At 42.0% G+C, this 27,733-nt stretch overlaps 1 protein-coding gene and 1 pseudogene across 4 annotated transcripts in view; one reads left to right on the forward strand and one right to left on the reverse strand.

The window, feature by feature from the left end:
* Positions 1 to 27,733, reverse strand: part of PRKCE (protein kinase C epsilon) — a 596,864-nt gene that overhangs the window by 242,926 nt on the left and 326,205 nt on the right. For all 3 annotated transcript variants that reach the window (XM_082358123.1, XM_082358124.1, XM_082358125.1), the window contains 4 exons: positions 14,703 to 14,845; positions 12,208 to 12,304; positions 9,226 to 9,425; positions 6,518 to 6,691 (listed from right to left, as the gene is read on the reverse strand). In XM_082358123.1, coding sequence (XP_082214249.1) covers positions 6,518 to 6,691; positions 9,226 to 9,425; positions 12,208 to 12,304; positions 14,703 to 14,845 — 614 coding nt within the window. The remainder of the gene's footprint in view (positions 1 to 6,517; positions 6,692 to 9,225; positions 9,426 to 12,207; positions 12,305 to 14,702; positions 14,846 to 27,733) is intronic.
* LOC309612429 (pleckstrin homology domain-containing family F member 2 pseudogene) lies at positions 14,865 to 25,109 on the forward strand (annotated as a pseudogene). The gene has a single exon. The product of its transcript is annotated as a pleckstrin homology domain-containing family F member 2 pseudogene (transcript).

Here is a 27,733-nt window from a genome sequence, read left to right on the forward strand (position 1 = left end):
TGTCTCCGGTTGCTTTTTAAGGATTTTTCCATCCTGCATTTCCCCCAGGGCAGCGAGGGAGGTTGGCCAAGGGAGATTCTCTAGTTCACCCTCTGTTTCCTTCTTAGCGACTCACACTGACCAAGCCCTCCAGGAGTTGTCTTCCCAGGCCTGGCAGGAAATGCCAAAGAGTGGGGGATGAGGACAATTAGGTAGAGACTCATATTTTTAAAGAGGAAAAATCACAGATGAATTTATTCAAGTCGGGTTTAGTTGGAAGGGATGATTTCACAATGGGGATCACATGCAGCAGCTCAAAATGCCTGAGAATTTTATTTCTTATAACTAGAAAAACAAAAGCAAAAACAAACCTACCACTCAGTGGCTCTCCCATCCCCAGCCTTCCGTGGATGAGTGGGAAGCCAGAAGAGGCAATTCCTGAAATCACGCCTCCCCCTAAGCCCTGACATTGAGCAGCCCATAACTTTTAGAGCCCAAAGAAGCAGGCTCCCAGTATTATCTCCCCTCTCTACCACTCAACATCTGATCTTGCAGACGCAGGAAGCTCCCTCTTTATTTTCCAAATACCCTCCTCCCTTTCTTCTTCTCCTTCCCTGTGGTTGTTTAGCCGTTGACATTTCCTTGGAAGAAGCAGGACACAGATTGAGGTAGGAGTTCCAGTGTTGGAAAAATAACAGTGAAAATGAGAGTTGGAGATAAGTTCTAGGCTTCATCAGCATCTCTTTGCCTTTATCCTTTTCCAAATGCTGCCTGCACTTCAAGGCCCAAGTTAGGTGCCACCTCTTCCAGGAAGCCTTCCCAACTGCCTTCTGCAGAGCTTCAAATGAATCACCTACAGGGCTCCACTAGAAGAGTTACAATGCTGTAGAATATCACTCATTGCATGTCTATCTCCCCACTAAACAGCAATCTCCATGCGTTCAGAACTGGTATGTTTTGAGCTTTGTAGCCCCAGAACCTAGCAGTGTCTAGCATATAACAGATGCCCAATAAATACTTGTATATTCATTGAATTAATTACAGGCCATACTTTTTTTAACCAAGAAAAAATTATTTTGTGTATGGAAATATTAAGTGTGCTGTTAATTTAACATTATCCATTAAAAAATCAGTTTAAAATATGAAAATTTTAGTTTCTCATCCATATCAACAGATAGTACAATGTCTATAATTCTTTATGGCTATGTCAGTGTTGATGAGCATAATGCCTTTATAAAATAAGAATTATGCCCAGGGTTTTTTTTGTTATAAGAGGGAGGGCCTGAGAGAAATGAGACTACTCCATCTCTGCTGGAGTGGGAAGTCCCTTTGCCCCCCTTTTCATACCATATGTTTGCTATTTAGTCAAATATAGTTTTGTAGATTTCTCTAGTTGTTTCAGGTGATTCCAGCATTCCAAAGAGCACACAGCATAGTGGGAACTCAAGTCAAACATACTGGTGTGAATTTGATTGAAATTGAAGTTATTGGCTTAATTTGGGGGGCTTTCTGCCTTTTCTCACAAGCACTGGAGCCATTTCATTTGCTTTTTCCTTCTAGATCCCATGGAGAACAATCAGAGTACAGAAGCCAAGGGCAGGTGGGCTTGGCACAGAAAAGGCCACATCCTTCTTTAACTGTAACTTGGTCATTCAGTGGGCTGTGCTAACCAGACCTAACTCATGACCTGACGTCACGATTGGCGCCAGTAGGCTTACACAATCATTGCCATTGGTCACCATACCAGACATGGACCTCACACACTTCCAAGTCCTGTCAGGCAATCTGCGTAGTGCGTGCCCGGAAGCCATGTGCAATCCCTCAGGAACTTCTCAAAGGAATGCTTCCGTAGGGGCTGTTTCTTCTACATACCGAATAAAGGCCCATCTAAAAATAATCAAACCTGACTTAACATTATTGCTGCTCTCTGTGTCATAATCAAACAAGAATGAAAGAAATCTTAATAGGATTGCAAGCAGGTCTTGTGTTCCTTAATCATGTATTAGAGTCTTAGTCAAAACCAGGCTTAACGGTGGCTCAGAAACACTGTCCTTTCTTTTCAGGAAAAGTGAAACTAAAGCTGGACTGAACTATGGCCACTGAACTCGGCTCCCATTCCCACCCAAGTCCTGTCCCAGTCCTCCCCACTCTGCAGAGCCTAGATTGAGCTCTTTCTCCACCTCCAGACTCTAAAGCGCACCCCCTCCTCTGAGTCCTCCCAGCTCGAACACCTCCACCTAGAATGTACCGTCTCAAGGCTGTTTGCTATAGAAGTTAGTATAACTCCCCACCCCATCCCTTATTTATTTATTTTACATCAAAATTCGACTAGTAGTTTCTTTTTTTAACATCCTTATTGGAGTATAATTGCTTTACAATGGTGTGTTAGTTTCTGCTGTATAACGAAGTGAATCAGCTATACATATACATACATCCTCATATCTCCTCCCTCTTGCATCGCACCGAGCTGGTCTCCCTATGCCATGCGGCTGCTTCCCACTAGCTATCTATTTTACATTTGGTAGTGTATATATGTCCATGCCACTCTCTCACTTCGTCCCAGCTTACCCTTCCCCCTCCCCGTGTCCTCAAGTCCATTCTCTATGTCTGCATCTTTATTCATGTCCTGCCCCTAGGTTTTTCAGAACCATTTTTTTTTTTTTTAGATTCCATATATATGTGTTAGCATATGGTATTTGTTTTTCTCTTTCTGACTTACTTCACTCTGTATGACAGACTCTAGGTCCATCCACCTCACTACAAATACCTCCATTTCATTTCTTTTTATGGCTGAGTAATATTCCATTGTATATATGTGCCACAGCTTCTTTATCCATTCATCTGTCAATGGACACTTAGGTTGCTTCCATGTCCTGGCTATTGTAAATAGAGCTGCAATGAACACTGTGGTACATGACTCTTTTGGAATTATGGTTTTCTCAGGGTATAAGCCCAGTAGTGGGATTGCTGGGTCGTATGGTAGTTCTGTTTTTAGTTTTTTAAGGAACCTCCATACTGTCCTCCATAGTGGCTGTATCAATTTACATTCCCACCAACAGTGCAAGAGGGTTCCCTTTTCTCCACACCCTCTCCAGCATTTGTTTGTAGATTTTTTGATGATGGCCATTCTGACTGGTGTGAGGTGATACCTCATTGTAGTTTTGATTTGCATTTCTCTAATGATTAGTGATGTTGAGCATCCTTTCAAGTGTTTGTTGGCAATCTGTGTATCTTCTTTGGAGAAATGTCTATTTAGGTCTTCTGCCCATTTTTGGATTGGGTTGTTTGTTTTTTTGATATTGAGCTGCATGAGCTGCTTGTAAATTTTGGAGAGTAATCCTTTGTCAGTTGCTTCGTTTGCAAATATTTTCTCCCATTCTGAGGGTTGTCTTTTCATCTTGTTTATGTTTTCCTTTGCTGTGTAAAAACTTTTAAGCCCCATCCCTTATTGAGTAAACTCTTCCACTTGAGAATCACCTTCCTTTTTGCTGATAACTCCATACCCAGCACCTACCTCAGAGTCAGGTGAACAACAGCTCCTTTTTAAAAACATGATGACTGGTTGCCATAGGAAAAGCCACATTTTCTGATGGTTAAGCTGGGGGGTTACAAGATGATTCCTCATAAGATTCCTTTCTAGTAAGCAGAGGTCCTTCGGCGAAGTTAAAATATGATTTGCTTTAGAAAAATTAGATGAGCGTACATCTGTCACGTAAAGTGAGATGTGCCATGTTCTACTGAGCAACGGTGGTCTGGGACTTGCTCCTGTAACTGTCGCTACCTGACACTGGCCTGAGAAAAGAGTTAGCAAACCTCTGAACTTCAGAGGAGAGTCCCTTCTCTCCCCAACCTCACCCTCTGCCACCCAGATACCGATCTCCATGTCACTTTGGTCACTGTTCTGCCGTAAAGGAAACTCATGGTGCTGTACGATGCCATCTTGTGCTCCAAGAGCAGCCACACAATGAGGACCCTCAGCCTATTCTAATCGCACAGAAGAGAACACTGCTGACGCTGAGGACATCATTCCTGCTCCCTCACTCATTCACCAAGAGGGCAGGGAAGCACAGCCTCCGCTCTGGCTCTCCAGGTCCACCACGTACAGGGGGTTCACAGGGTCCCTACAACTGGACTGGATCCCTCCTGGGATGTCAGACCTCTTGGCAATGTGTCCAAAGAAAGCAAGCTCGTGTGGATCCCTGCCTAGGAAACCAGCTCAGTGGGTGAAAGAGACGGCACAGCTGCTAGACGCAGGGGAAGAGGGGGGGTCTCCCCACAGAGGGGATACAACATGATGTCAGAGCAAGTCCCCACTGGACTGGGAGTCGCAGAGATAAGACGGTAAGTTCAACTTGGCCAATACCAAGTATCTGTGGGCAAAAGACTTACTTCTCTGAAATCTGACTTTCTCACTGGTGCAAAAAGAAGACTAGAAGAGAGAATTTTTAAAAAATCTTCCAACCCTCCAATTCTGAGAGTGACAACCTACCGGTTGTGAGGCCCTCTGACAGGTACCATGGAAGATAAAGAGATATAGGGTACATTTCTCATTAATCCAGGATCATGCTCATGTGGAGAAAAGAGGAAAGCTGACCTCGTGACTGACCCTCTATTATCACACTGGATTCTGCGTGTGTACACATACACACACATGCACGGACCCACAAATATCAGGCAATACATACTAGATATCCTTGTTTTGGATGTGTGTTAAGTGCTATACTTGTTCAGAAGAGGGATTTCCAGATTTTCAGGAGATATTTCATATTCTCCTGAGAGATTTCAGAGGGTTAGGAAAAATTTCATTAGATCAGTGTTTGGAATGGGTAGTGACAGTGAGGTAAAGCTTGGGATCACATCATTGGGAAATAGTAGATTAAGTAAAGGTAATATATATATTTTTCCATTGCAGGTCTCCTCAGCAACTTTGACAAGCAAATGTATGTTGAGACACTCTAAAAGAGAGGTCAAGACTGCAGTGTCCCAAATTATGGGCCAGAGAGTCTTTCATTCTTTTTTTTTTCTTTTAACATCTTTATTGGAGTATAATTGCTTTACCATGTTGTTAGTTTCTGCTGTATAACAAAGTGAATCAGCTATACGTATACATATATCCCCATATCTCCTCCCTCTTGTGTCTCCCTCCCACCCTCCCTAACCCACCCCTCTAGGCGGACACAAAGCACCGAGCTGATCTCCCTGTGCGATGCAGCTGCTTCCCACTAGCTATCTATTTTACATTTGGTAGTGTATATATGTCCATGCCACTCTCTCACTTCGTCCCTTTTATTCTGAAAAGTTTCTCAAGTGAGGAAGGTTCAGAGAAATACCCTTTGGGAAACAGTGTACCAAAGAGACTGTAAATTCCCTGAGGTCGGGGACTGGGCCTTGCTCACCACTGTCTCTCCAGCACGTGGCACGACACTGGACACATGGAAAGGGTTCAATAAAATATAATAAAATAAAAATTGGCCAAATGACCAAATGAGTAATTGTTGAATTCCAAGTGGAAAGACTGGCATTCGCAATGACATGGTGGTGAGAGTATGCCAAGGAGCAAGGAATCATCTGTCCAAGGTGGAACCCGTCACTGTCTGGGCTCCAGATGGATACGGGTAAGCGTTTCAGGTGAGGCTGCCTTTGCCTCCTCAAGGAGCCAAGGGCTACAAATCCTTAAGGCATCCTGAAAGACTTTCACTCATTTTATTCCCCAAAATGGGGTAATAAAAGAGCTTCATGAAGAATGTTGGCATTTCTCTTCTTTACTAAGAATAAGTAACAAATGAGTTAAGGATACTCATCGGTCAGACTCCATAATGTACTTACAGATTATTTTCATTTCTTTACTGCCACCTTCTGGTCCCCAGGCACCTACTTGGTAGTTTTAAAATGCTACCTTATATTTGTGGTTCACGATGGCATCCTATTTTTTTTTTTTTTTTTTTGGCATGCCACATCGCTTGCGGGATCTTAGTTCCCAGACCAGACATCGAACCCGGGCCGGCAGTGAAAGCGTCGAATCCTAACCACTGGACCGCCAGGGAATTCCCCACGATGGCATTTTAAGCACTTGTTCACATCCTTTACCTCATATGACATTAGACAGGTTAGATGTGGTTCGGGTAGCCTTTACTCTTTTTTCATTTGATCTGAAGGCCATAAAGAACTTAAGGGATTTGCCTAGTGACAGAAAGTTAGGAGCTGAGAAAGGACTAACCATGCCTGTTGTTTTCTCCAAGGAGCAAACACCGGGGTTAGTCATTCGGCTTTGTCCAGCTACATTCGCAAAGACTTCTATCGCCCTCTCATCCCTTCACAAGCACAACCTGGAATGGAAAATCCCTTGCCCTTAAAAAAGAGAATACTGTTCAAATATACCTTGATCTTTTCAAGGGTAAAATCCATTCCACTTTACAAGGTCTTTGAGAAAAGAATGTAGGGGATCTATGATTGATATTTTTATCTCACAGTCAAGATACCATAGTGTCCTACAGCACAACCCCAAGATGGAGGTCCACCAGCTTCTTCTGAAACATACCTTGGTCTGGAAGCAGCAATAGAGTTGGGTTAGGTACGGGTGTTTCCGCGCCAGAGCCAAAATCCTCTTCTCTGTCATTGTGCAGTCTACATCATCATCCTGAAGGATGACATCCTTCTTCAGGACCTTCACAGCATATACTTCATCTTTGCCTTTGAGCTCCGCCAACATGACCTGTAATCAACCAAAACCACCCCGTAAGTCTATACTTGTAGGGAATCAAAAGAAACCCAAGTCAACATCAAATGCTTTAAAAACTAACTCCTTTTTTAAATTTTAAATAGCATAATAGTATTTAAAATGTAAAGACTACCCATCCTAATACAGCTACTACAATTTATTTATTTTTAATCTCTAACAGTGTCCAGGCAAAGAAAAGTTCAATGCACATCTATTAAATAATTACTCATATGTTCATATAATTTGTCATACTTGCAATTAGAGTACAGCAAATAGATTTGTTTTTAACTGAACATTATTTCATAAGCATTTCTGTACATGGTCTCCACCATATCATGGTTGCTGATACTCAATTCAAGTATATCAGCAACAGTTAAACCATTTACCTCATATTAGACACTTGAGTTACATCTAATTATTAAGTATTATATAAATAAACTGCATCAAGCATTTTTATACGTATAATTTTTTCTTTCTTTTATACCACAGTTTTAAGATGGAAAGCCTTAGAAGTGGATTATAGAGTGAAATATTTCGCACATTTCCTAACTGACTTTCAAAGAGGATGTACAATATAATCTGCCACTAGCAATGTAGAAGTGCTTTAGTTTCATGCAAATTTACCAACAGTGGGTGCTTTCACTTAAAAAACATTTTTGCTCATGTCACGGGTGTGAAATGTTACCTCAATGCTGTTTTAACTTGTAATGAAACTAAAAATATTTGTTTTCTAATTATATTTATTTTTTGTGCGAATTATTTGTCAATTTCCTCTGTCTAGTTATCTATTTTCTTACACATCTGTATGAGCTTGGTATATAAAGTTACTACCACTTTACTTTTTGCAAATGTTTTTCTAAGACTGTTTTATGATTTTCTGTTATCTTTTTCTATTGAACAGGGTCCCGTATCTTATGTAGTCGAATCTGTCCTTGTTTACCTTTATGGTTTCCTCTATAGCTTTAAAGCTGGGAATGTGATTCCTTCTCTAGAGAGCAAATTAACAGTTCTATTTTCTTAAAGTTTTCCTATCATTTGATATTTTTGCACTCATTTCCCTATAAATGTGACAAGACTTTCTCCCATTAAATAACTCCTAAGTACAGTATTCTAGTAGAGCTAAAGAACAGTAACTCAGAGGCTTCACGAGGGTGTTCAGGATGTTACCCTGAAGACCTTTGTCGCCCACATATAATACAAACTCTTTAAAACTGGCTCAAACTTTGGCTGCAATTTCTCTGAAGAAGCAACCTAAATACTCCAGAGTCATCAAAGTTCCCATCCTGCTTATACCCTATGGAAACCTGGAAACTCTGAGCCTGCTTCTTTCCCCTTGAATCTTGCTTAAAATTAAACCAGGTCCTGCTCACATCCCAGAGTTATGCCTCCTCAGAGGACTGGGGTCTGTTTCTTATTTAACCAGTCTCCAAAGAATGTGATTGCTTCAGCTTTTGCCATTTAAGCCAATCCCAGTTCCTTTCCTGCCACTGCGATCTCAGGATGAGATGGGGCAGGTGAGATGGCTTAAGAACCGGGTCTCATAGCCTGGGGGTTCCAGAGAGCCACTCCCTTCGGAGAGAAGTGGAGCAGGTCTGCAGCTCAGCCTGCAAAAGTCCAGGACGCGTGAGGGCATGGGACCCCTGGGAGCTCCCAGAGCCAGGCACCTGGGCCCCAGAGCACTGGCGCTCTGCTCTGGGAGGTCCGAGAAAGATGACTCCCATCGACCCCTAGGCATGGCTTTGTGAAGAGCAGGAATAATCAGGGGTCTGAACTGAAGTGTTAACCAGCTTCCTAGGCTCTCTGCCCTTCCATCTTCTTTCTAAAATAAACCGGGATTATTTTTCCATCTCACCCCACCTTCAGAATGCTGGCTGATCACTGCAAATGCTTTAGTGGGCACACACTGCACCCACGCCCCACATCGCTGTGTCAGGCTCGGGGTGAGCAGGAGAGGGAGAATGGAACCGAGGGCAGTGGCCCCTCATTCAAGACATGAGACAGTTGTGCTCAATCTCTTGCCAGGTGCAGAGGATAAACAAGACATTTAGTCAGGGGCAGAAAAGTCAGTTGAATAATATTATATTTCCAAAGTAATACATGCTAAGATTTCCTTTGAGCCCCAAGTTCACTGAGGGCAGAGATTCTAGAGTTCATTTCCAAAGTCTTCATGATGAATTAAAACCAGAATTTCAGGCGGATCTCTGAAGGGAAGAAAGCTATCGTTACTATTATCGATAATGGCATGCCAAGCACACGTAATGCAATTTAAACCGTTCCAAGTGCTTTCTCCCCCACTCTCTCACTTGATTCCTATCCCCATTTGACAAACGAGAAAAACTAAATCCCAGAGAGGTGTAATGACTACACTGAAGTCCCACAGCTAGTTAGCAGCAGAACCCTGGCTCCTGTCTGCTTGGCCTCAGGCCATTTGCACTCAACAAGGAAGGAAAACATAAGCAGACTAGGCTGAAATGTTCATCACTTAATCTTGGATCAAACCAGCAGCCCTGCCCCTGCATGTCACAGACCTTGCCGAAGCTGCCTTTGCCCAACACCTTGATGAAGTTGAACTCATCCAGGCCCAAGCGCTTGGCCTGGCCTTGCCGGACTTCACCATTCTCGCCCGGGCTCGCCAGCTGGCCGTCGGTGGATGCTGCTGCCCTGTGCTCCTCCCCTCGGTTGTCAAATGACAAGGCCTTCCGGATGTTGTTTTCAAGTTCTTTTATTTCTAGGGCCAAGGGTGACAAGATATTGCATTAGCGCATACCTCACGAGCCCTTCCCATTAGGATTTAATACTCAGAATTTACCCCCATGAGCTCTCAGCCCTCTTTCTGGTTTTTCATAGCAGCAGACCCAGTAGGGCATCCCTTTACGTGCCTTCATTTGCTCTGCACACTTTCCTTGGCACCTAACGTAGAGCAAGGCCTAGGCATGCAAAGAGGAGGCCGTCCCCGCCAACCAGCTCCTTCAGATCTTCCTTTTACTCTGGGATCAGGCCACCTCTCTGAAAGCCCCCTTCAGCCAGTAGCCTGTTTATTCCATTATTCTAGGTGTAATGCAGGAATCCTGGCCTTCTCTGGAACCTCGCAGAGTCCCAAAGGCAACAGGTACCCTTCAAGGTTCCTTTGAAAATTAAGACAATGACTAATGGAGAACCATTGTTACAGTAATTATTGGTGAGGTAATTATTTCAATAGCTGGGACTAAGAAGCCTTTACCTTCTAAGGGAGTTTATTTGGCCTTGTTGCTGGGTTTATTCTAAACACCCATCTTACACAAGGTTATTTAACAAAATGAGCAATGGGCTTATCATTACCAAAAGAACTGCTTCCCAAGAGTGACATGCTGCAAATTTATCTTGGATGGGACAGGGATTCCTCAGTACAATTTCACAACTATGACACAGCCTTGTGCCCCTCCAGAGTATGTGACCTGAATTACCTGGGGATGATAAGGCTGGATGATCCTTTGACCTTTTCTATTTGAGGAAGCTTTATTGTTAGCTATATATTCACCAAGACATACACTCCTCTGTGTAGAAATGGGCATCTTAAGCATAACCCATTTTTAAAAGATGCTCGTGAATAACTGGGATCACAGGAGGGGAACACAAACTACTGACCCTTGGGAATCAGAATCACGCATTAGTGACCACGTGCTGCTTGACATAAAGACAACTTCGGCGTCTTTTCAGAAGGACTGAGGCCCATGAGAGCTCACTCCAGGAACCTGGAGATCTTCCTTAGATCTGGAGTTTGAGTCCTCTGAGATGTGTCGGGACAGGGTAGAGGGGAGGGGTGAAGACAGCTTCCGAGTCTACAGATATGCCCACGCCAATTCTGCAGTTTTCTATCTCTTACTCTTAACTAAGTATAACTTTTGGTCTCAGCACAGAGCTTCTCAGCATAACTTCCAAGGCAAGTTAATAAATGGATTTTGGAAGACAGAACTTGGATGCTTGGGGATATTAAAACTTGAAGACAATGTCTTTCTATGTGTTCTTACAACAGAGGGAAGAGGAATAGCGCCTTATTTCTGCTCTGCAATAATGCCATGTCTTGCTAAGAGGGTTTTCACGTCCCTTTGTGCTCACAACACTGCTGGGGAATGCCGTACTTGCACTGACTGGGGCCAAAGAGAGGTCTTGAGGGGCACGGTGTCCTGCCAAGGCTGGACAGCACTCTGGGCAAGGACCAGGCCTAGAAACCCGGGCACCTCATCCCTTACTTGGGGTCTCTTTACCACATGACGCTGTCTCCTTGAAGCTCTCAAAGGAGCTCTCAGCATTAAAAAAGGGAAACATGAAAATACCCACACTGGGCCGGGATAGTACCTGCTTGCTTGGAGGCCCCAGAGTACCGTCAGCTTACTAACAGATGGGTCAAACCTCTTTTGAAATGAAGCAGAGTATAAAGATGCAGAAAGTAAACCAGAGCAGCATGAAGAGGGACTCAGACCAATTATTTTGTGGCCTCAGGACTGGCACACCCCCTTGCAGCTGGTAAGAAGGGCTGGGTCACAGTGATGACCCCCAGGGGGGGTTCAATGGCATGGATTCTGAGAACGGGGTCCCTATGCCAGGAGGGGCGCAGTCTCACCCTTACCACTGACTTAGTTCCTGACCTTTGGACAAACCTTTTCAACTCTCTGCCTTCCACTTCCCACCCTGTAACCTGGGGACAGTAAGGGAGCATGGACAAGAGAGTTGGCGTGAGCATAAAATTAGGATAAGGAAGACGAAAGAAAAGGGGCTACAGAACATCAAGGCACTACTGTTATGATTCATTAATGATTGTGAATGTTCTGCCGATGCAAAAATCCCTTCCCAGTGAGATCTGGTTCTGGTCACCAGAGGGGAAGGTCTTAAACGTGTAAGTCCCTCCTCAGCCTCGGCATCCTTGGATGCCTGTAGAATTCAGAAACCTTTGATGACTTTCAGCACCTTCTGACAGGGAAGGAAATGTCCTGAGCTGAGCTCTAGAGGGGATTCAGTCCTAGAGCTGGCTTCCTCCCCACTGCTTCTCCCAGACTCTTCGCCAGCTTCACCTTCCTATCCCCACCCATCCCCCGACTCCTGCCCTGTTCTCAGGTTTCGGGTACCATGATGAGAGTCAGGGAGGAAGGAAGTCAGACTCAACTGAGCAGTGCTGACGGGCCTGGGAGCAGACGCTGGGCAGCGGGGTAAGAGAAGGGCTTCTCCCTCTCCTGAACGTGGAATCAGGGAGAGGCAAAAGAAAAGAAAGAACCACAGCACCCCAGCTCTCTCTCTCTCACCCTGCCTGGGGCGGGGATTTCAGGCTGGCACAGCCATTTAGTACCTCACCCTCAAGAAAGCCTTGTAGAGGGAAAGCACAGCTAAGGAGTCAGCTGGGAAAGGTCATCTGGAGATGCTCCAGGGCTGCTGGCTGTTTCTGCTCACAAGGCCATTCTTGGATGAAGAGGCCTCGGGCTCCCTCGTCCTTCCAAGGACAGAGCTCAGAGGTAAAGAAGCAAATCTGAGAGTCTCACCTTGGTCACAAGGGGAGGTGGGGGCCGACTTGGATCGATCTTCCTCAGACGGTGAGCTTCCAGAAGCAGGCTGTGGGGACTCAGCACCAGCAATGAGCTAGAGAGAGGGAGAGAACGAGGGGAGAGAGGGATCAGAAGGGAGTGTGGGGAGTTTCCCTGAGGTCAAAAGCATCAAGAAACGATGCCAGGGGCCCTAGGAGTCCCTGGCGCACAGTAGCAGTTGCTGAATTGACAATTTGAAGGCAGAGACTCAAGGTTTCATTTGCCAGTTAAAGGGAAGAACACAAGAGATGTCAGTTTGCTTGATTTTTATTCTATCCAAATTCAGCTGACCTTTCCAAGCAAAGCCTAACCTTACCCCTTCCATGAAACCTCCTCTGCCTACCCAAGAAATGCAAGTTACCTCATCCAGAGCAACTTGACACTTGCCTCTAACAGCCGCTTGCCATTTACTCATTACCTTGTTCAGCTTTATTTAGTTTGGGGCTCTCTACTCAGGTAGACTGTAGGTTCTTTGAAAGTAAGACCCTATCTAGTATTTGTATTGCCCCTGGTGATTGCATAGAGTGATACACATAACAGAAGCTCAATAAACATCTTCAGGCGTATCGGTATTTGTCGGCAATTGGCAAATTTTAGCAGGACACCCCCAGTGAAGTCTACTTCCTGGCATAGATGCTGGCATATCCATTTTAAGTTCCCATTTAAGTCAGAGGTTTAGACTCAGAGATTGCAAGCCCTTCTGCTCCCTTTTACTCTTGATCTACCTGCTGTGCACACACGTTCTTTCTGGATGATGGACTACTTGCAAGGAGCAATGTGAAGGGAACCAAAGCTCTAGCAAGCCTGATGCTCCTGCAAAAAAGCCCTTTAAGCTTCTGGCCAAGGGCACTTGTCTCCCATCCTCTTGTACTAACTTGAGCTACTATTTGGTTCACTTGACTTTTTCCAGCTTTTGCATTAGAAGCATCAAAGCAATAAAAATATCAGGACTGAAGTCCTTTAGTCTTTGACTTTGTTCCTTCCTAAATTTCTCCATGTTGGCTTCTTACCTCCAGGATCTCCCAAATCCAGGACAGATAGACAATGCCTGGCTACTGCCATTATGGCCCATGTGAATACAGGGGAGGGGGCAGGTACTGAGTTTTCTCTGAAATGTTTCAGGACAATAAGGATTCTGCCTCAGTTTGCTTCTAGCAAGAAACCAAACCATGTCCCCTGAACAGGGCTCTCTGTAGAGCTCATAAATGTGTGTGTTCAACACTGTCATCGCAGGGTGTTCGTCTAACCCGCCTCCTCGGTGGGGCCCCAGCATTCTGGGTGCTGACATTCTGCTTGCAACTCCAATGTCTTGGGTCAATAACTGAAGTCCTGTTTCCACCAGTGGGACTGACAGAGCTGAGAAGAGCCCCCAGAAGCACAAAATCTCACAGTTAACCAGAGAAGAGAATGGTTTTTTCTCCAATCCTTAAAAAACTGCTTTGTTTATTAGAAAGGTAAGGAAGAAGCAGTCTAAGAAGATGGAAACAACCCAAACCTTCCCATTCAAGGGAAAAGGCTCCTCTGAGAGGCAGCAGGGAAAAGGTGTGGGCAGCTTCTAAAATGCCCTTCAGAAGGTATTTCAAGGGAAAATTCAGGGACAACATTTAGGAGTCAAGTTGGAGAGGCCCCAGAGTCAGGCTTGTTTTCTAGTAAAAAAAAAAAAAATGCCTGATACTGGGCAACAAGGGCCACCCACCCCCACCAGGATTTCTTGCCCAGTTAACATGGTTCCAATTTTCTCATAACTTAGTCTTTCAGAGAATTCTTACATTTTCTAGGCTAGGAGCCAAGGCTAAGAAGGGCCTTCAAACAAAATGCTACGGATACCTTTAGCTCTATTTACATCTGTGGGCCCTGACTTACCAAAATAACATTTTAGCAAATGGATCTCTTCCTACTGACATTCAGAATGTCACATGGATAGAGACAGGGCTTTGGTCTCCAAAGACAGGCCCAGATGTTTCATGTCGCGGGACATAACAATATTCCTCGGGCAGCCGAGTGCTGGCACTATCACAAATCTTCTTGGCTTGCTCCCTAGAAAAGAATGTGGTTCCAGCTCTTCATCCATTTATCCTCATTAAAGTGATACCAGAGGCAAAGTCTGAGCACTGACATTGCTTTCATGCCAGTCCTGGAGGCAGATCAGTCTATTTCCCTGTCTAGAGTTGAGTCTCTTCTGGAGGGAATTCCAGAGTTCTCATTTTGAAGCTGACGTTCCCCTAAGAAACACCACACTTGAGACTTGCTTAGCTTTTCCCCACCTCTGGAACCGAAGGAGACTTTCATGTTACCTGCCTGACCTTTTCTTTTTTCTTGAAGCACGTGCTGCTTCAAGTCCAGTGTCTCAAACCCAGCAGTCTCAGAACTTCGCTCCAAGTGACACTCGGGAAGCCAACACAGAGATGCTGGCTCACAAAGAGCTCCAGAAACACCACCAAAGAGCCAGTTACCTTTTTCCTCCTCTGGCCACTATTGGTGATTTTGTCTGGAGTGACGCCCAGGTCGGCCAGCACTTTGGCAATGCCCCTGGCGTCCACGCCACAGTTGGGGGCCACGTTGGTCTCGCAGCGCCGGTGAACGTTCATCTTGCAGACTGTAAGGAAGCACAGAGGAGAGGCTTCCAAATGGTCACAACCTAAAACATTACCTTATTTTGTGCTGCTTGTAAAAGGAACACATGTTCATTCGTTAGAATTTGGAAAATGGAGAAAGACAAAAAAAGAAAAATGAAAGATCACCCACCATCCCCTCACACAGAACTAAAATCATCCATCAAACCACCATACGGAGATAACCAGTTTATGGATAAATAAAAATCACATTGAAATTTCCTTTCAGGGAGTAGAACACTGACCGTAGAACTTAATTGGTTTCTCTGAAGGAAGTTCATTTGGATGTTGAACCCAAATGGGTCCCCCGTACTCAGTTCACTCTATTACTCTGCTGAAATGTGGGAATATTCCCGAGAGAGGAATGCCCACAGTACAGCCTATCAAGATGCTCATCTGAAAACAAGGAGACTGAATGAGGTGACCTCCAAGGCCCCTTTCAAATCCAAAATCTGGGTTCAAAGGCACAAAGGCCATGCTTGGATGTCTTTGTTTTGTCCACATCACTTCGTTGTCCTTGGTGTAGGACATCAAAGGCGAAGACGTAAACTGTCTGGGTTTCCAGTCCAGCACGTAAGGAGCTTGGAAGTTGTTGGTCTGCCCTAATGAGTAAAAAGCTGAACAAACTGGAAAATCAACAACTCTTCTTAAGATTTATCAGAGAAGTAAGGTCACAGGGCAAACCGCTGCCCTGAGGGAGAGACAGACAGGTAACTATATGAATCACAACTTAGTGGAGCAGAAACTCCCGAGCTGCAGCCCCGTGGAAACCAGCGCAGGGTAGGGAAGCTGGCACTGAAATTGGCGAACTGCTGGGGTCCCAGAGTGGACAGGTCTGAGAGTCAAAGACTCTAGGCTGACCCCGTCATAGGGGTCCCCGCACTTGGGGGAGCTTTACCTCTAGTTGTCTGACCAGGTTTCTCACAGTGAATACTGGAGAAAAATTCCCTCCTGCTTATGACAGGGGGAGAGGGAAAGGATTTTGAAACAGACCAGAGCACCCTGTTCTTAACAAGGCCTACTCTCAGGAGAAGCTATTTCGTTCGCCACAGACTGAACTATTGTAGTTTTATCAGATCCTAAGCAACATGCGGGAAGAGAAATACCCAACTCCAGTCCATGCTAGCTATCCTGTCCCACATAGGTGGAGGTGGGGGGGGGGGACCCTGAGAAACATGTCTAAGGCTCATAGTTCAGAGGCACAGGCTCACAGAAAGACTAAGATCTAATCATAGGACTACAGAATGCTTCCCCTCCCCCAACACCTTAGCACCATGTTACTAAAGGCCTTTTATTGCAGTTCCTGTTACCCAACACATCATGTCTGACGATCAGAAAAAAAAAAAAAAAAATTACAAGGCGTACTAAACGGCAAAAAACAGTTTGAAGAGACAGGGCAAGCAGCAGAACCAGACTGAGACATGGCAGGGATGTTAGAATAACCAGACCAGGAATTTACAACAACTATGATTGATATGTTACAGGCTCTAATCAATAAAGTAGACAGCATGTAAGAACAGATGGGCAAGCAGAGAGATGGAAATTCTAAGACAGACTCAGAAGGAAATGCTGGAACTCAAAAACACTGTAACAGAAACGAAGAAGGTCACTGATGGGCCCATTAGTAGAATGGACATAACTGAGAAAAGAATCTCTGAGCCTGAGGATATGTCAATAGAAACTTCCAAAACAGAAAAGCAAGGGAAACATACTGAAAAAAAAGGAAAAGAATATCTAAGAAATGTGGAATGATTACAAAAGGTGTAACATATGTGTATGGGAATACTAGAAGGAGAAAAAAGGGAAAAATGAACAAAAGAAATATTTGAAGCAAAAATGACTGAGAGTGCCCTCAAATTAAAGTCAGACACCAAACCACAGACCCAGTAAGCTTAGAGAACACCAAGCAGGATAAATGACAAAAATCAAAACCAATAACAAACTACACCTAGGCATATCATATACAAGCTGCATAAAATCAAAGATAAAGAAAAATAATCCTGAAAGAAACCAGAAGGAAATAACACCTTACCTACAGAGAAGCAAAGATAAGAATTACATCTGACTTCTTCTCAGAAACCACATAAGCAAGAAGAGAGTACAGTGAAATATTTAAAGTACTGAGAGGGAAAAAAAAATTGCAGAATTCTGTAGCCTGTGAAATTATCCTTCAAAAGTGAAGGAGAAATAAAGACTTTCTCAGACAAATAAAAATTGAAGGAATTTGTTGCCAATAGACCTGCCTTGCAAGAAATGTTAAAAGAAGTTCTTCAGGCAGAAGGGGAGAGGCAGCATGTGGAAAGGAGGGCCTCTGGAGTGTGGAGTTCCCAAGTTTGGAGGCTATTAGCAAAAGATGGTGGATCGCTTGGCAAACAGTGAAGCTAATACTAGATGTAAAAATATAGTAGAAAACTGTTTTGGAGCTGCTGGCCAACCCTTAACTATACCTGGACGGGTTCTTATTGGAGAAGGAGTATTGACTAAGTTGTGCAGAAAAAAGCCTAAAGCAAGGCAGTTTTTCTTATTTAATGATATTCTTGTATATGGCAATATTGTCATCCAGAAGAAAAAATATAACAAATAACATAGTATTCCCCTGGAAAATGTCACAATTGATTCTATCAAAGATGAGGGAGACTTGAGGAATGGATGGCTGATCAAGACACCAACTAAATCATTTGCAGTTTATTCTGCCACTGCCACTGAGAAATCAGAATGGATGAATCACATAAGTAAACGTGTTACTGATTTGCTCTCCAAAAGTGGGAAGACACCCGGTAATGAACATGCTGCTGTCTGGGTTCCTGACTCTGAGGCAACTGTATGTATGCGCTGTCAGAGAGCAAAATTCACACCTGTTAATCGTCATCACCACTGCCGCAAATGTGGTTTTGTTGTCTGTGGGCCCTGCTCTGAAAAGAGACTTCTTCTTCCCAGCCAGTCCTCTAAGCCTGTGAGGATTTGTGACTTCCACTATGACCTGCTTTCTACTGGGGACGTGGCCAGGTGCCAGCCTACTAGATCGGACTCTTATAGTCAGTCATTGAAGTTTCCTTTAAATGATGTATCTGATGATGATGATGATGATGATGATGATGATGATGATAGCAGTGACTAAAGGCATATTTTGAAATATTTAATCGGATGTGACTATCTGAGAAATCAGCTCTGGGGGGAATGTAAAATCCTGAGCTTTCTGTCAATTTTGCTCTAGCCATGAATTTGCCTGAGAAACTTTTAACCTATGTGCCTCAATATATTCTATAGAAAATAGGTCCTGTTACCAATCCCCAACCCCAACTGCTGCTGCCACTCTCTCCTCACCTCACCCAGCTCCCTATTCTTCTACAGGGATAGACTATTGCGAATATATCAGAAAAATTTTTGGTTTCTTATTCTTGTTTTAATTCTACACTATTTTCTTGAATGGTTGGGAAAAGATGTTTATTTAACATATCACGTACTATACTGTTGTTTATTATATGTTCTGTAATATGGAAAAACTAAAAGCAAAGAATGATGGAAAAGGAGTATGACGTGGTTAGCTAATAATGTTATTAGCTTTTTTCTAACCATCCTATCTAAAGGTTAAGACACCAGTTACAGAAATACATGCTTTGGAAATACTTTGTTTGACTTTTTCATATAGCAGGTGGTGCCTTATCATAATAGCACTGTTGCATGTAATAAGCCCCTACCTTCTCACTTTTTAGTTTGTTTTAAAAATACACTGGTGCTCTTTGAGGTGTAAAATGAATGTTATAAATGGGTGTAATTAGAAAATACTTCTCATTTGACAGCTACAAATAACTAAATTTAGAGGTTCTTTATTCCATATGAATAAATATTTTTCCATAAAATAGTTGTGATTACTGTATATTTTTACTTTTTGTAGGTACCAAATTATAATTGTCATTCTGAGGAATTTGGTTTGAAATTTATCAAATACAAATTGTCATTGCATTATTTCTACTTTTAATAAGACATATTTTTAGGTGTAAATTCATCTGCTTTAACATTGTTTCTAGAATGAAAAATCTTATACAACTTCTTGAAATTAACCAATCTCTTTTAAAAAAATCTCATGCTAGAGCACAGATCTACTTAGGCTGAAGATCTGGAAGAAATGATGTATGAGAATGGTTAGGAGAGACCAGTTAAGTTTGACTAGACTTCATATTTCTGGAAGTATTTTCTATTTCAGTGTGCAACTATCTTGAATTTACAAATATTGTGTTATATTTTATAAAGTTTTGTAAAGTCCCAAACAATATTTCTATTTTTGTAAAACAATTGTATGTTTAATCTGTTTCTGAAATCATTTTGCAATCTATGGAAATAGAGTAGCAACTGATCTTTCTAAATTGTGAACTTTATTGAGTCAGTCTAGATTGCTTTTAAGAAGACGTAATTTTTCACTCTTTGCTTTTGAAGCAGCCATTAGGTTGAAAGTATATTTATCATATAAAATGGTGCATTTTGCACTACTCTCTCCATTTGTATGCTGCAAATAACTGTAATCTTTCAAATATGAAAAATCAGTCTGAAGTTTGTTTTAAATTCTAAATTCTTTTGTTTTAAAATCGTTAAATCTGGATATATTGCAAATGTCATGAGAGGTTTGATTTAGTAACTTGTGATGGAGGATTCTTTGGTTTGGTTAAGGCACTAACTTTACTTTTAAATTGTGAAAGCACCTGAGACATATAGATCTCCCTTTAGGAAATGTGAAAGAAAGGCACAACAGGTTTTTTTGTTTGTTTTAATATCATATGGACTTCTGTTTCTAAGCAATATTTACATACAATCAATAAACATATCCAAAAAGGACCATGAAATCTGAGAAGTGCTAATGGAGACTTGCTGGTACATAGGAACCTAGCAAATTCAGGAACCAAGGGGAAATGTTCTGAGATAACATTTATGTTGTCAACCTCTATTGACTCTGTTTTTACAATAAAAAATATTTTACAACTTAAAAAAAAAATAGTTCTTCAGAAAGAAGGAAAATGATATCAGTCAAAAACTCAGATCTACATAAAGAAAGGAAGAGCATCAGAGAAGGAATAAGTGATGCTAAAATAAAAACTTTTAGTTTTTAAATTCTTACTTGATCTAACAAATAACAATTTTTCAAAATAATAATAGCAACAATGTTTTCAATTATTATGCTTATATATATGTATAGAAAATATATGCTTATGTATAAGTGAAATGAATGACTACAACAATATAAGGAGTGGGACAGAGGAACTAGGAGTATTTTGTTATTATAAGGTACTTGCACTACCCATGAAGTATTAGAGTGTTGTTTGAAAGTGGACTTGGATTAGTTGTAAATGTATATTGCAAACTCTAGGGTAAGCACTAAAATAAGAAAAAAGGAGGAGGAGGAGGGGGTGAGGAGGGGGATAAGGGGGAGGGGGATGAGGGGGAGAGGAAGGGGGAGGAGGAGAAGAACTGATATGCTAAGAAGAGAAAATGGAATCATATAAAATGTTCAATTAAAACCACAAAAGGTGGAAAGAATGTGGAAGACAAAAACAGGAACAGAGAACAAGGGCATCAAATGGAAAACAATAGCAAAAAAGGTAGTCATTAATCCAACTATGCTGATAATCAATTTAAATGTCAATGGTCTAAATACACCAATTAGAAGACAGGGATTGTCAGAATGGATCACAAAACAAGACCCAGTACGTATCATCTACAAGAAACACACTTTAAATATAAGACACATACAGATTAAAATTAAAGTTATGGAGAAAGATATACGATGTTAACACTAATCAAAAGAAGGCAGGAGTAGCTATATTAATTTCTGACAGGGCAGACTTCAGAGCAAGGAAAGTTATCAGAGACATCAAAGGGCACAATGATAAAGGGGTCAATTCTCCAAGAAGACACTAAAAACCTTAATATGTATGCACGTAACAACAGAGCACCAAAATACGTAAGGCAAAAACAGCGAACTGCAAGGAGAAATAGATGAACCAACTATTATGGTTGAAGACTTTAACACCCCTCTATCAGAAATGGACAGATACAGAAGGCAGAAAATCAGTAAGGACATAGTTGAAGTCAACAGTCACATTAATCAACTGGATATTTATTGACTGCCTCATCCAACAACAGCAGAACACACATTCTTCTCAAGCTCACATGGAACATTTACCAAGACAGAGCACAATCTGAGGCATAAAACACATCTTAACAATTTTAAAATAATAGAAATCATACAATATCTGTTCTCAGACCACAGTGGAATTAAATCAGAAATCAATAAAAGAAACATATTTGGAAAAATCCCCAAATACTTGGAAATTAAATAACATACTGCTAAGTAACACATGGGTCAAAGAAGAAATCTCATGAGAAATTTTAAAATATTTTGAACTGATTGAAAATGAAAATACAACTTTTCATAATTAGCAGGATGCAGCAAAAGCACCCTTGAAAGATACAATCTGCCAAAACTCACACATGTAATACAGTGTAAAAGATCTATATCTATTAAAGAAATAAAATCAGTAATTAATAGCCTTCCAAGACAGCTAGTACCAGGCTCAGATAGGTTCACTAGTGAATTCCAGGACCACACACTTAAGGAAGAAATTATACCAATCCTCTACAATATCTTCTAGAAGATGGAAGCAAAGGAAACATTTCCTAACTACTTTTATGAGACCAGCATTACCCTAACACCAAAACCAACAAAGCCATTACAAGAAAAGACAACTGCAGACCAATATCTCTCACAAATATAGATGTAGAAATCCTCAACAAAATACTACCAAATTGAATCCAACAATGTATAAAAAGAAATATATATCATGACAAAGTGTGATTTATCTCAGGTATGCAAGGCTAGTTCAATATTTGAAAATCAGTTAATGTAATCCATCACATCAACAGGCTAAAGAAGAAAAATCACAAAGCCTACCAATCAATGCAAAAAAAAAAAAAAAGCATTTGACAAAATCCAACACCCATTCATAATAAAATCTCTCAGCAACAAAGAAATAGAGGGGAACTGCCTTAACTTGATAAAGAACAAAAACCTACAACTAACATCACGCTTAATGGTAAGAAACCAGAAGCTTTCTAGTTCCAAGAACAAGGCACGGATGTCCCCTCTCACCACTCCTTTTCAATATTGCATTGGAAGTACTAGCTAATGCAACAAGACAAGAAAAGGAGGTAAAAGGTATAGTGCTTAGAAAGGAAGAAATAAAACTGTCTTTGTTTGCAGATGACATGATTATCTATGCAGAAAATCTGAAAGAACTGACCAAAAAACTGGAACTAATAAGTGATTATAGCAATGTTGTAGGATACAAGGCTAATATACAAAGCCAATCACTTTCCTATTTATCAATAATGATTAAGTGGAATTTAAAATTAAAAACATGATATCATTTGCATTATCACCTAAAAAATGAAATACTTAGGTATAAATCTAAGAAAATATGTACAAGACTATGAGGAAAACTACAAAACTGATGAAAGAAACAAAAACAGAACTAAATACATGTAAAGATATTCCATGTTCATGGGTAGGAAGTCTCAATGTTGTAAGGAGGACAGTTCTTCTCAGTGTGATCTATAGATTCACTGAAATCTCAATCAAAATCCCAGGAAATTATTTTGTGGAGACTGACAAACTGATTCTAAAGTTCACATGGAGATGCAAAAGACCCAGAATAGCCAACACAATATTGAAGAAGTGTTGGACAACCAACACTACCTGACTTCAAGATTTACTGTAAAGCTATAGTAATCAAGGCAGTGTGTACTGGTGAAAGAATAGACAAACAGATCAATGGCACAGAATAGAGAACCCAGAAATAGACCTCCATAAACATACAACTGATTTTCGACAAAGGAGCAAAGGCAATACAAAGGAGCAAAGATAGTCTTTTCAACAAATGGTGCTGGAACAACTGGACATCCAATGCAAAAAAAAAAAAAAAAAAAAAATGAACCTAGACACAGATTTTACACCCTTCACAAAAATTAACTCTAAATGGGTCATAAACCTAAATATAAAACTCAAAACTATGAAACTCCTAGAAGATAACATAGGAGGAAATCTAGGTGCCCTTGGTTATGGCAATGACTTTTTAAATATAACACCAAAGGCATGATTAATGAAGGAAATAATTGATAAGCTGGACTTCATTAAAATTAAAATTTTTTGCTCTGCAAAAGACACTGTCAAGAGAATGAGAAGATAAGCCACAGACTGGGAGAAAATATTTGCACAAGACATATCTGATAAAAGCTTATCCAAAATATGCAAGAACCCTTAAAACACAACAATAAGAAAATGAACAACCCAATTAAAAAATAGGCAAAAGACTTGAGCGGAAACCTCACCAAAGAAGATATACAGATAGCATACAAGCATATGAGAAGATGCTCCACATCATATGTCATTAGGGAACTGCAAATTAAAACAAGATACCACTACACACGTTTTAGAATGGTCAAAATCTAAAACACTGACAACACCACATGCTGGTGAGGATATGGAGCAACAGGAATTCTCATTCATTCCTAGTGGGAATGAAAAATGTCTTCCACTTTGGAAGACAGTTTGGTAGTTTCTTACAAAACTAAACATACTCTTAGCTTACAATCCAGCAATCGCACTCCTGGTATTTACCCAAATTAGCTGAAAATGTATGTTTACACAAAAACCAGCACATGGATGTCTACAGCAGTTTTATTCATAATTATGAAAACTTGGAAACCACTAAGATGCCCTTTAGTAGGTGAACGGCTAAATAAACTGTGGTAAATTCATACAATGGAATATTATTCAGCACTAAAAATACATTAGTTATTAACCCATGAAAGATATGGAGGAAACTTATGAACATTACTAAGTGAAAGAAGGCAATCTGAAAAGACTATATATATTGTATGATTCCAACTATATGACTTTCTGGAAAAGCAGAACCACAGAGACAGTAAAAAGATCAGTGATTGCCAGGGATTGGGGGGAGGCAGGGATGAACAGCCAAAGCACAGAGGATTTTTAGGGCAGTGAAACTAACCGTATGATACTATAATGGTGGATACAACACACTGTACATTTGTCCAAACCCACAGTATGTCCTACACCAAGAGGGAACCCTAATGTAAACTGAGGGATAATGATGTATCAATTTAAGTTCACTGATTGTAACAAATGTATCACTCTGGTGGGGACTTGATAGTGAGGGAGGCTGTCCCGTGGCTGGGGATAGGAGGGTATATTGGAAATCTCTGTACTTGCTCCTCAATTTTGCTGTGAACCTAAAACTGCTCTAAAAGTTAAAGTCTATTAAAACACACACACACACACACACACAGTTTCACGGCCTGGTCCCTGACCTAGAGGGAGGGACAGTGCAGACTCCACTCCCCCTCCTTCCCAACCCAGGCTTGAAGAGTTCAAGTGAATTATGGAGCTGAAGATGCCCACATAACCAAAGGCAGGGGTGTGGGGATGGGGGAGCATGTGCGCTGATGGGAGGGGAGCTTTCTCAGACAATATAAACAAACGAGAAAGCTCCACCACAGCCTGGTCATGGTGCCAAATCCATTAACTGAGTTATTACTAACAATGCCTGAAAATCCTCAGAGCCTCCCAGACTCCAGGCAACAGCACTCAACTCTGAATCCTCTGTCCCACTCCCCTTAGCAACAGCTACCCTTGGACACACAGCCCACCTCACCTGCACCTGCCCACCAACTTCACGCAAGTTGTCTTCTGTCTCTTCTTGAGGTGACAGAAAGGACAAGAATGAAGCAACCAAATGAAGAGAGAGAATTTCTTAGCAAGGGCAGCTTATCTAGGTGATTTAGTCACTGGTGCCCCCTGGTGTTGTAACGCCAGACCTGTCCATCCTAATGAAACAATTAGCTCAGGTTGGCTGGTCAGCAAGATAGGATCAGTCTTCGGAGACTTTTTCATTTTTTAAAAAATTCTGTTATTTCCCTAGGAGAACTGTGTAGTTGTCCCAATAGGTTAAGTTTAAAAAAAAAAATGCAATAACATGTCAGTTAAAATGGACCACATGAAAAAGCAACTTTGAAAATGCTTTGAAAAGTCTGGAAACAAGAGGGCAAAGTTGGCTGAGGGAGGGGAACTTGACATAATTTAGGCAGCCACAGCGGGGCTCCTGGAAGCTGTAAGGTGACACCCAGAGGCTGCAGATCAGTAAGAGAAAGTGGATGTGCCAGTTGGAATCAAAAGTAAGGGGAAACGTTTGGGGCAGACAAACCAGCCAAATCACCCCTTCTGCACTCCTCTGCCCCATCCCGATTGGTGAGCACCCAGGCCCCGTGGCAAGGCTCCCAACCCCCTCATAGCCTGAGGCTGCCCCTAAGGCTTCCCTTTCCAGGCAGCTTCATATTGTTCATTTTCAACTGTTCCACCTGGATGAAGTGCACTGGGAAGAAACAGAGCTGCCTTGCTGGGGCTCTTCTAAAAGGAGGATCATTATAGTACTACTACCCAGTTTTTCATCACATATTTGTTGAGCTCCTACTCTGTGCTGGGGGGTACTGCAGCAGCAGTGTCATCCTCAGGACAGATGGGGGCTCGAGCACTCTGACCTTCATTTTGGTTTCCATGTTTCCACCCTTTTCATAGCTGAGATTAAAGCGAGGGTTGCAATGGGGCGAGTCAGGCTGTTGGGGTTTCTCCCAAAGCAAGCGGATGACATTGTCAGAACCATGACAAAGGGAGATGGGCAGGCCTATGTGTCCTGCAGAAATCTCTCTACATGAGGGTTATTTGGCCCTAGAGGGTAAGCCAGGGCAGTGGTTTGATTTCGTAACAGATTACAGTCAGCCATGCCATACTCAGAGGCAGAGCACACACAATTTTGAACAGGAAATTGTGTGCTTGTGCCATGGAGGTTGGCAGGGGCGGGAGAGTGACTGATGCAGAGTCCTGGGCAGAAGATGAGAACAGGAGGTTAGAGGGGAGCTCCTTGGGGGTCACACTGGGCACCAACTGTCGCCAGATAGAGACTGGGCACTGGAACCACCATTCAAAGCTTTCCAGAAGCAATGACTGGCCAACTGTCTGCTACCTGGCATTCCTCAGACGAAAACTCTGAGTGAGTCTCCCACTGACCTTCCACTCATGATGTGGGGCATTTGTCATGATCCCCAGGCATTGCCAGCTGCTACTGCAAGGATTCAGAATCAACCAAGGAGACTCCTGTGGCATTTCAGTGCTGAGCAGGGAACTGCTTCTTCCTCCCCTGCCCTCTAGGTATAACTCGTTACCTACCTAGAACATCTTCCCTTGCCCTCCTTTCCAGGTCCTTCTCCTCCCTCAAGGTGTAGCTCAAGCCCCATCCCCCCCAGAAAGCCTGTCCTGACCAAGTTCCTGTTGGCCTCTCTTGCCCTTGAACTGCTCACACGTATTTCTGATTCACTGCTTGAATTATTGTCTATATTTAACTTATGTTTTAATGCCCAAGTAGAGGGCAAGTTTCTAGAAAACTAAAGTAATGTTTTATCTCCAAGTTCTCCCTGATGCCTTGCACAAACCAGGATGCCATGCTTTTCAGTGTATTCTAACTCTGTGGAAATTAGTTAACACATAGGCGGCAAAAATGACCAGACCCCAGCAGATGACAGGTAACTGAAATCCTAAAGTCACTACGTAGGCATTTTCTGATCATGCAAAATTAAACGTCAAGGCACAAGAAGGTGAAGCAGTCAGTGAACATGACTTATGTAAAAACAAACAAGCAACAAACAGACGAAAAGTGTCCTTATGTAATTCCCTCCTTATGTGGTTCAACCACAAAAGATAGGGCTTGAAGTTACTACAGGACTTCTACGAGCATTTCTTCATAATTATTCATACAAATGCATGAAGATGCATATATGAGGATGTCTGCAGCAGCATTAAATGGTGAGGACACAGAAACAAGTAAATGTCCATCAAGAAGGTAAGCTTTAAATAATGTATGGAATGGCCCATGATGTGGAGTATTAAGCAGCCAGTAAAAAGAATGATGTAACCTTATATACGCTGACTTGTAGGAAAAGCAAATTACAGAACAATGCATATAGCATTTAATTAACAAACATTTGTTGAATGCTAATGTGTCCAGCACTGTTCTAGATGCTGGGGAAACAGCAGAGAACAAAATAGACAAAAAAAACCTCTGCCCTCATGGACCTTACATTCTGATTAGGAGAGAAAGAAATAAAACATAAAATATAGGTAATTTAAGTTATTAGAAGGTGACAATTGTTGTAAAGACGAAAAAAAAGCAGAGGAAGGTGAAGGAAGTTAAGAGATGGGAGCTTCAGTTTTTAAAAGGGTAGACCTCCCAGAGAAGGTGATCATATTTCTGTGTGTGTGTGTATGGTGGGAAGGGGGGTGGGTGGCTTCTAAGTTGGCTTATAATAAATCTCCACCTTCTGGTATCTGACCCTTCACACCATTCCCTCCCATTAAATGGAGGGCTGGACGTAGTGATTCTCTCTTAACGAACAGAAAATGTCAAAAGTGATGGGATGTCATTTTTGAGATAGGTTACAAAACAGTATGGCTTCTGTTTTGGGCATCCCCTCTTGCTTTCTTGTTTGCTTGCTCTGAAGGAAACCAGCTTCCATGCTGTAAGTTGCCCTATGGAGAGGCCCATGTGGCAAAGAACTTATGTCCCTAGCCAACAGCAACATGAGTGAGCTTGGAAGGGATTCTCTTCCAGTTGAACCTTCAGATGAGACCAAAGCCCCACCTGTCAGCTTGATGCAAACTCATGAGAAAACCTAAGTCAGAAGCACTCAACTAAGCTGCATTCAGATTTTTAACCCAGAGAAACTCTGAGGTAATAAATATTGGTTGTTTT

This window comes from Balaenoptera borealis (genome assembly GCF_965194805.1).
Source record: "Balaenoptera borealis genome assembly, chromosome: 15".
NCBI classification, from domain to species: Eukaryota; Metazoa; Chordata; class Mammalia; order Artiodactyla; family Balaenopteridae; genus Balaenoptera; species Balaenoptera borealis.